This window comes from Primulina tabacum, chromosome 13, assembly GCF_025594145.1.
Source record: "Primulina tabacum isolate GXHZ01 chromosome 13, ASM2559414v2, whole genome shotgun sequence".
NCBI lineage: Eukaryota > Viridiplantae > Streptophyta > Magnoliopsida > Lamiales > Gesneriaceae > Primulina > Primulina tabacum.
In genome coordinates this window covers 32,086,979-32,096,539 of record NC_134562.1, presented here as the reverse complement: position 1 = coordinate 32,096,539, position 9,561 = coordinate 32,086,979, and the positions used below count along the sequence as shown (strand labels likewise).

General features: G+C 35.2%; 2 protein-coding genes across 2 annotated transcripts; both read left to right on the top strand.

Annotated features, from left to right (window-relative positions):
• The first annotated feature begins 703 nt into the window (after positions 1 to 703).
• On the top strand, positions 704 to 5,799 carry LOC142522643 (putative mitochondrial adenine nucleotide transporter BTL3). The gene is made up of 4 exons (XM_075626164.1): positions 704 to 1,458; positions 2,581 to 2,884; positions 3,843 to 4,310; positions 5,428 to 5,799. Exons 1-4 carry the CDS (start codon positions 1,022 to 1,024, stop codon positions 5,494 to 5,496), a joined length of 1,278 nt encoding a protein of 425 aa, XP_075482279.1. The 5' UTR covers positions 704 to 1,021; the 3' UTR covers positions 5,497 to 5,799.
• An 807-nt stretch (positions 5,800 to 6,606) lies between these two features.
• LOC142522945 (large ribosomal subunit protein uL29c) lies at positions 6,607 to 9,493 on the top strand. The gene is made up of 2 exons (XM_075626551.1): positions 6,607 to 6,996; positions 9,140 to 9,493. The coding sequence occupies exons 1-2, from the start codon at positions 6,673 to 6,675 to the stop codon at positions 9,311 to 9,313; spliced, it is 498 nt and encodes a 165-aa protein (XP_075482666.1). The 5' UTR covers positions 6,607 to 6,672; the 3' UTR covers positions 9,314 to 9,493.
• Positions 9,494 to 9,561: the final 68 nt, after the last annotated feature.

Here is a 9,561-nt window from a genome sequence, read left to right as displayed (position 1 = left end):
TATTAAGAACATTTTATTAATTATTATTTGATAGGGCCATTTTTGTCTAATTCATAAAATCAATAAACCATTCTAAAATTACATAAAAAACTATACCATTTGTCTTTTATCTTTATTTTATTATCACTAGTGTTTTAAAAGACCCAACACTCACTAGTAAGGCAAAAACTTGTGTTAGACGGTCTCACGAGTCATATTTTGTGATACAGATATCTTATTTGGGTCATCCATGAAAAAATATTAGTTTTTATGCTAAGAGTATTATTTTTTATTGTGAAAATCGATAGGGTTGACCCGTCTCGCAGATAAAGATTCGTGAGACAGTCTCACAAGAGACTTACTCATCTAGCAATGCATAGACATTGAGAGATTGTCAATCTTTTTGATTTTTTAGGTGGTCATCTATTATAACGTGAATAAGTTTTTTGTGAGACGATGTCATAAATCTTTATCTGCGAGATGAGTCAACTCTACCGATATTCATAATAATAAATAACACTCTTAGCATAAAAATTAATATTTTTGTATGGATGACTCAAATTTGAGATTCAATCAATAAAATTGATGTGTGAGACTGTCTCACAGAAGTTTTTATGTAAATTTTTGTATTTTTTTAAAAATTGATATATTTTTCAGTCGACTTGTATCGGACAAAGTCGAAAAAAAATTATTAAAGAAACTCGAAGATGAACAACATAAGATCTTAGATGTGATCGCCCGCTGGGGAACACGGACCCATGGGACGACGCATACATGTAGTATTTAAACAAATGGCGAACTGTAGGTAGAGTGGTTGGTGCACACGTCATTGGAGAGATCGATCATACCTAGTTCGCGGCGGCGATGGCAGCAATGCTGTGAATATTACTCTCTCTCTCTCGAATCAATTCCCTGTTTGTTCTTTATTCCTTCTTATCCTTCAATCTTGATCCCCCGTTTATTCCCTATAAGTTCCACACACGCATTTCATCAACCGTTCCTTCTGTGATCGATTGTTTTTTTCGCATTTTTTAAATCTGAAATGCTTAATTTGGAGCATTACCTGAGGAAATCGATAGTAGTTTATGATGATATGATATACGGCAATTTACACTCGGTGGGAGGATTATTTTTGCATGAATCTGCCCCTGCTTCGTTTGTTTCTTTGATTTCTCACCCTTCTAAGATTAGCCGCGGAAGGAATTTGAACTGCGTTGGAAGGCGGCGGGTAGAGTTTTTGTCTGTGACGGCGTCGTCGATTAAGCATGGTGAGTCGTCGGTGACAGCGAGTGGTGTTTTGGAAAGTGTTGGTGAAAAGAGCGAGGAGACTGAGAATAATGAGGGAGAGAATGAAGCCGTGTCGATTTGCGAGATTGTTAAGGAAGACAAGAGTGATGTGGTGCTGAAAAGTGGTGGCGGGGGGACTTTGAACGTTGCTAGGCATCTCTGGGCAGGTGCTGTTGCGGCCATGGTTTCAAGGTTAGAAAGTCTTTCTTTTTCCCTTTTTCTTTTGGTAGGATTCGTTCTTTCTACTCATCGCGCAATAGTCTCGCATAAATTTATACGCAAGTATTTTGTGAATCGATTAATTTCTGTATTCTCCATTATAGTAAGAACTGAAAGTTTACGCGTGCTTCAATTTCAACAGCGATGTGTTGCATTTGATTCCTTACAGAGTTATGGTGTTTTTCTTTATAGTGTGAGGGAAGTGCCACCTTTTTGAATGTTACGAAATTGCTACCATGGTTTAGCTTTACATAGCTGATAGAAAGCATGTTTTCCCCTTGAAGATTAGAATGGTTGTAATGACCAAGCAGGTGCTTGCATAGTGTTTTTGTATAAAACCCCCGAAACTTCTCAGTTTTTTTTGAGTTATGAAGGTGATTTGATAATCACTTTACAAATCAGTTGTGGTTTTTTCATTTCCCTACTCCGCTTTCATTGGCTGAAAAGGTATGCATTAGGCATATATTCTTTTGCTATTGACAAAAAACTCAGACTGCCTAAAAGTTGAATGTGAGGTAGAAAGCGAGAGTTTGGGCCACTTTGAGCTTAAGCCTAGGCTTTTCATAAACTCAGTTGAATGAGGTAACTCGTGAAAAAAGATGTTAAGAGTGAAATAATTTTCTGTTCTATTTCCTGATGACGCTGGTCTGCTAAATTTTTTCTCAATGGGGTGAGATTTGGCAGACTCTTCAGTTTATAGTTCACGTTATCTGTGGAGCTTTGGAGCAGAATATCACATGAGAACCTAGCGGGCTCAGATGATTTATATGGAGGACTATTAGCGATCAAACAGGCTGCTTGGAGGACTATAACAAATATGTACTTCAAATAACACTGCTGACTGCTTCTGGCTACATGTTTATTTCTAGTTTAGTGTACAATTGGTGGCTGAAAAATATATAATTTGTTGGGCGAGTCTGGAATATCTTGCATATATCTATATTACTGTGTGCCTTTTTTAAGTGGATCTGGAACAAAGTTGGAATATTTTGCAAATGTGGAAATATCATTTAGTCATAGGATTTTTTTTTGTTGCAGCAATCATACATTGCATCTGTTTAATTTTCTGCATCTCCTAATTCTTTTTTGCCTCAGAACTTTTGTTGCACCATTGGAGAGATTAAAGCTCGAATATATAGTTCGTGGTGAACAGAAGAATCTTTTTGAACTTATTAAGACAATAGCAGTTTCTCAAGGGCTCAGAGGATTTTGGAAAGGAAACTTCGTCAATATTTTGCGAACAGCACCATTTAAGTCTATCAATTTTTACGCATATGATACTTATCGTAAACAATTGCTCAGATTGTCTGGCAATAAAGAGACAACAAATTTTGAGAGGTTTCTTGCTGGTGCGGCAGCTGGAATTACTGCTACTGTGCTCTGTATACCTATGGACACTGTAAGTGATGTTTGATTTTTCTATTTACACTCTTTATGGTCGCATGAACTAGACATACTAATTTTTTAGAACAACTCAATTAATTAACACTTTGGCTTCTTTGGGTAACTTAAGTGTAGGACTACTTGAATTCTACCCTTACATGTCCCTGGTTGCAACCTCATGATACCCTCTTCCGCCTCCTGTGTTCATGGACGTAGTCTCGACATTTTCAATTCCATTATTTTATCCCTAGCCATGAGGTTCCAACATTTTATCCTTAATTGAAGTAGGAGTTGTTGCCAGGAATTTTAAGAAAAAAAGGAAAAGGTTACTGTACACCCCCAGCCCCTGGAAAGAAGCTGGTGCTATCTACTTTTTATAATTTCTCTTATATCCTATTCACATGCTTATAATCTCAGTTGCAATTAGTTCAATTTGATGTGGGTACCTTGACAAAGTTTTTCATTCGATGATTGTTTATTTCCTTTCAGCCTTCAATCTCTTTTAAGTTTTATTTTATCATGTAACTGTTAGGTTCAAATCTAGAGGAGCATACTTGGTTCAATTGAATTTGAACATTTTTATTGTGATGCTCAACCCTAAAAAATACCAAATAGCTAGTGTAAGAATGTCTTTCATAACTATTACTGATTATAAGGCTTTTATAACGCTTAAATACCAAGCGTTGAAATGATAATTTCCTAGATTCCAAATAGTACATCCTCTGATGGTGTTTTACTGCTAGCTTATTTCAATGATAGTTAATAAATTTCTACCCTTTTGAGTAAATATAACTTTCTACTGGCCTTTCAGTTGATGCCGTCCATTGTGAATCAATTAATAGAGTTTGTTATTGGTTTTTAGAGATCATTTGTGAGAAAAATATGAAATGGATTTTACTTGAAAGGGATCGTTGTCATCCTGTTTGTTATATTTCTTCTGCTTAGAGAAGCATTCTTCGTACATGATATTTCAGATCAGAACTGTTATGGTAGCTCCAGGGGGAGAAGCCTTGGGTGGATTGATGGGTGCATTTCGTCATATGATCCAAACCGAAGGATTCTTTTCTCTGTACAAGGGTCTAGTACCCTCAATCATTAGCATGGCGCCTTCTGGTGCAGTTTTTTATGGAGTTTATGATATTTTAAAAGCAGCATATTTGCAATCACCAGAAGGAAAAAGAAGGCTGCAAAATATGAAGCAGAAAGGTGATGAATTAAATGCGTTGGAACAACTTGAGTTGGGTCCTACCAGAACTTTAATATATGGAGCAATAGCTGGTGCATGTGCGGAAGCTGCTACATACCCATTTGAAGTCGTGAGAAGACAGCTCCAGATGCAAGTTCGGGCAACAAAGATGAGTGCGTTGCAAACTTGTGTGAAAATAGTTGAGCAAGGTGGCATTCCAGCACTTTATGCTGGATTAATCCCAAGTTTATTACAGGTACATCTCCGAACTGGAATATTTAAATTGACAATTCCCTTTATTTGTATTTAAAGGTTATAATAAAAGTGTTATAGTTGTTATCGGATAGGTGGATTTTCTAGAACTAGATATGCAGTCTGCAGATATGCAACACTCTGTCCTTTTGACATGAAATTGTAGTGACCAATTTCTTGGGATTTACATGGCTATAGATTGGTGAACCCTTGCTCATATATTCGTAGATGATCTTGTACCATCACCATAGCAACATTATAACAGGATTAGTGAAAAGACAGTGCACTGTGCAGGGGGCATGGCAGTCCTGTAATTTGAATCTTATATGATTTTAAGCTAGTTTCATGATTTTAGGTATCTGTTCTATCTTTTGGTTTGAACGAAAATTTTGAAATATTATTTGGATACTTTTTTTTTCCATTATAGGAAAAGGTTTTGGAGAAATGATGTTGAGAATTGATGTCGTGGGATGAAATAGCACGCGATATCTTTGATGGGAATTTTGATTGAATAGTTCAAATGATATGTATTAGATTCCTCTGTTAAATATTATTAAACTGTATATGAATTGATGTTTATGTTAAAATAAAATATAACAATAGACTGTATTTGGTGACTGATCCGAAGGTAAATTAAGGGTAATGGTTAGTTTACGAGTTTTTAGAATGAGGGCGAATAAATTTTTGGAAAAGGGAATGAAAATGCGATGATAGTGTTTTGTTTTATTTTGAGGAACAAGGAATTAGTTACCGAAATTTAAACCAAACAAGGCACTGGCTTTGCATTAATATTATGAAATTGTTGAAAATTTATGGCTGGCAATTTAGAAGTAAAACTATTACGACCTCTACAGCCACAATGGAGGAGCTATGTAACTATGAAAAACCCACAAGGCATCCTAGATGAATGAAGGAAGCACCTTTTTGGTAGACAGATTTTTTGTAGAAGAGGATGAGCTAAGTAAGTTATATACATAACTCGTGAAGTAAATGTGGTTGAATAAAATCAATAAATAGTTGATGGCTCGTTTGTATTTCATTATCGTTAGGAAAAACTTATTTAAGATAAACGCTGCCAGTGCTCTAAAATATTGTCGTCGTTTTAAATTTGTTCCTTGCAGGTTTTACCATCGGCTGCCATTAGTTACCTGGTGTACGAGTTCATGAAGATAGTTCTTAAAGTGGAATAAAAGCGAACGCTCTACCTGGACAGCATATTCCTAGCGCACGGTCGCTTCACATCAGTCGGTCTAGTTGCGAAATGAATCTTATTCGGAATGTCTGACACAAAGTTAGATTAAATAATATAGAAATTTGATGGAACCTAAAACTTGTGATGGTTGACATTTTGGAATAACGCATCTCATGCTGTTGATGGCATATTTTTAGAGCAACACTAACTGGAATGAAGTTAGCATGATTGCCCTGAAATAGTGTATTTGTGTTGGGATACAGCAAATAATGGAAAATAATACCAAAATTTGACTTGGTTTTCTCAATCTCTCCGTTTGTAGCAGAATTATAAATTGTCTTGAGTTTGTCTAAAAGCTTCTTCCATCTTAAATTTCTTTTGGTACACTATGTAAAATAAAATTATTTGTTAGAACAATCTGTCTCTCACACTTTGAATCCTTGATCCATGAGAAATTACATCTAAAATGAATGGTGTCTGTTAGTTGTCTCACATCGGTTGGATAAAATATTCGAGAGTTGTAAAGATGGTCTTGGACAATCTTCCTCCTTGAGCTAGCTTTTGGGGTTGAGTTAGATCCAAGTTCCAATCTTAACATGGTATTAGAGCTCATGTTCCACCGTTATTTGTTGGAATGCCTATTGTTGGATCACCCGTTCTATCCATAATTGGATCATTTGTAAATTTCACGCTCCAGATGTTCATTCTTGGGCGTGAGGGGATGTATTAATTGTCCCACATCGGTTGGATAAAACACCCGAGAATTGTATATATGGTCTTGGACAATCCTCTCTCCTTGAACTAGTTTTTGAGGTTGAGTTAGGTCCAAGTTTCAATCTTAACAGTATCCGGTAAAATAAACATCACCACAATTATAAAAATCTGAAAAAAAATAAAGTGCTGACGTGACATATAATATAATTGTTTTTATAAATTATTATTGAATATTATTTTCATGTATTCGATACGATGAAATATATAAAATATATATTCAATATGTAACAAAACAATATATATATTAATAAAATTACAACTTTTGTCTCATCTAAAAAAAAAAATAGAGACCTACTGGGTATTCAGTTTTCTGCTTGCAAGAACAGTAAATAAATAACTTTAAAATGATATTGGAAGCAACCTTATCCTTGAACGAAGCTAAACCAGACAGGCAACAAAAATGGCTAACCTCTCCATTGCCGCTTCTTCGAGCTTTACCTGCGTCCCCTCCTCCACCACCTCCGCCTTCCATGGTATTCGGATTTCGCATTTGTGCCCATACCGCAAGCCCAGCGCATCCTATGTCCGGGCTACTTATTCCCCCTCTCCTACCGTCGTGATGATGGCTAAAAGAGAGGAGGAATTGAAGGAAATAAGGACCAAATCTACTGAACAATTGAATGAAGAAATTGTAGACCTCAAAGGGGAGTTGTTCATGCTGCGCCTTCAACGCTCTGCTCGTAACGAGTACAAGCCCAGTGAGTTCCGCAGGATGCATAAACGGGTAAGATTTTTTTGAACAAAATTCCTCTTACTTTTAGTGAAATTTTGATTTTCCCTTTTTCTTTTCCCTGCTGAAAATATGCTCTGTTTATCATTATTTATTGTGGATTGTGGAACCATAAGCTATGATATTTAATTGTCTTGATGGACTGAAATGGCCTTGCACTGAATTTGATTTGATTGTACTGATTTTTTTTAGCATTGTCTAGTCCGGTTGGCTGAAGAAATGATTTAGTTATTTTTTCTAGCTTGCTGTGAAATGGGCAGGTAAAACGATTAATTCGAATTAACTACTTGTTACAAATCATTACCCCAAGTTGTTTCAATATACTGGGTATCACAACGGGGTACCTTTTAAGTCAGTGATTAATGTGGTGAGTCATGAATGTGTATGTTATAGGTTGTGTTATTGAAACACTGAATTTTATAGAAGAATGAAAGTCCTACAGATTAGGGTTCTTAGATATTCGGATTTTCATGTTTTGTGACTTCCACTTTTGACTACATGAGCTCATGTGCAATGGTTCTTATGTTAGAGAGTTTCCTATTTAATATACTAGTGTTTTGTGTCGGACTGTGGTGTTCGGCTTGAGCCTCAAGAGAATATATAATTGTTCTTCACAATGAGTGAAAAAGTTACGTCCATATAATTTCTAAAGTTGTAATTCTGTAGTTGTTCTTAACATTTAGAATGATGAATTGGTGTTTTGTATTGCATTCTTGACTCTAGTTCAGTAACAAAAATGAATGCATTTTAAAATGGAAATTAAGATAATCAGCAGGGGCATTGGGGCTGCAGTTAATCTAAAATGTTGAAGAAACTTACGGAATCAGTCTAGGCAGCTACTTTTTTAGTTTTAGGTATTTGATGCTCCGTATAAAGGGTTGATTACTCGGCTTCCGATATTTTCTCGAGTTTTTCTTTGCTGTAGGAGGATATTATTTTGATAGCTACAAGGTGTATGGATATATGATCACTTTCTTTCCGTATTATATATTATTTGTTAACTTGAGACGAGATTCTTCAATAGAAAGAATCACTTGTGAGATAAAGTCTATATTTATGATGGTTTTGAAGAAAAATCATAAGTAAGACTGTAAGAGAAACATGTGCCTGTTCTATAGAAGGAAAATATAAGATTACTTTGGCAGAAGGAAAATATAAGAGTACTTTGGCAGAAGGAAAATATAAGAGTACTTTGGGAACATGATAAACAAAATCTTGAATAAAGAAGAAAAATAGCAATATGAAATTTAAATTGTTCTAACATATCTCTTGTTTCAAATGGTCCCTTCCGTCAAAATTTATTCCATTATGTTATTCCATATATTCAATTGGTTGATACACGTGGATCGCTCGCGCATGTTAAAATATATGTATCAATCCCATGGATATATGGAATAATATATCAGATTATCACTTGAATCATAAGATGTGGACTATACACTCCCTTAATGATATGCTAGTCTTTTGAACACATTGCATTACAGATAGCTAACACTATCATGTCATATGCTGAGGTTTTGAGTAAATGGAGTTGTTATTGGAAACTAAAAGAAAAAAGATGATTATTTTGCAATTTTGAATTTAGGTAGCAAAATTAGTTTTTTTCCCCTTTTAAATACCATATTAAAGCATCCTAAGATAATTTCAATTTCATTCAATTTATAATAAGGGGATAGCATGTTATGTAAAGATGAAAAATAAGTTTGAAGGTTGGTTTTAGCAACAGCATCTCTGATTTTGTTATGGTCGAGTGTTTGCCTTTTGCATCTTTATCCATCCCTGATATTGTTTGGATAAATTTTCAGCTTCAATCGATTTGCTCCTTTTTCAATATTAATTTCTTTTGGTAAGTTTAGCTGATAGAGATGTACTTTAATAGATTTGTTAGTTGTACTATATTGCTGCTTGGTGCATCAGTTGACCAACAAAACTGTAGATGTGAAGCATTCTCAATTTCTCATAATAACAGAATCAGTGAAACATGGTTGAACGTTAACCATCAAGTTATTCTGGGTGTTTGGGAGATGTGGACCAGGTTAAGAAGAGTTATCTTATATGGTCTACAAATTTCTGCATTAGATGTCTGTGATTTTATGGTCCACGTAAAAAATCATGCTGGTGTCCATTTTGAAAATAGGTTGCTCGAATGCTGACGGTTAAGAGGGAGAGGGAAATCGAGGAAGGAATAGGCAAGAGGTTGTCAAGAAAACTGGACCGGAAATGGAAGAAAAGCATTGTTCCTAGGCCGCCTCCATCTCTCAAGAAACTACAAGAGGAGGAAGCTGCTGCAGAAGCAAAGAAATCAGCATGATTATTCTTTTCATGCTAAATTATTATTAATTTTTTATACTAAGAGCCAGTTTTACTTTAATTTTCCAATGAAGCTGCACATGCTTTTGTCATCCAAAAAAAAAATCAAAATTTTCTTTTGTGAAAGCTTTAGAGAGCATCCGTGTGGCTCTCTTATGTGAAATTAAAAGGTATAAGAACATATATTGGTTTATGAATTATTATGCGGACGATAGATTTTATAAAATTTAGTTTAATTTATCAACCCAA

What these genes read in the sequence shown, in the direction of transcription:
- LOC142522643 (XM_075626164.1), top strand. Translation starts at nt 1,022, where the DNA reads ATGCTTAATTTGGAGCATTACCTGAGGAAATCGATAGTAGTTTATGAT. An exon ending in GTTGCGGCCATGGTTTCAAG is followed by an intron (nt 1,459 to 2,580) that starts GTTAGAAAGTCT and finishes TTTTTGCCTCAG; the next exon opens with AACTTTTGTTGCACCATTGG. An exon ending in TCTGTATACCTATGGACACT is followed by an intron (nt 2,885 to 3,842) that starts GTAAGTGATGTT and finishes ATGATATTTCAG; the next exon opens with ATCAGAACTGTTATGGTAGC.
- LOC142522945 (XM_075626551.1), top strand. Translation starts at nt 6,673, where the DNA reads ATGGCTAACCTCTCCATTGCCGCTTCTTCGAGCTTTACCTGCGTCCCC. An exon ending in TCCGCAGGATGCATAAACGG is followed by an intron (nt 6,997 to 9,139) that starts GTAAGATTTTTT and finishes TTTTGAAAATAG; the next exon opens with GTTGCTCGAATGCTGACGGT.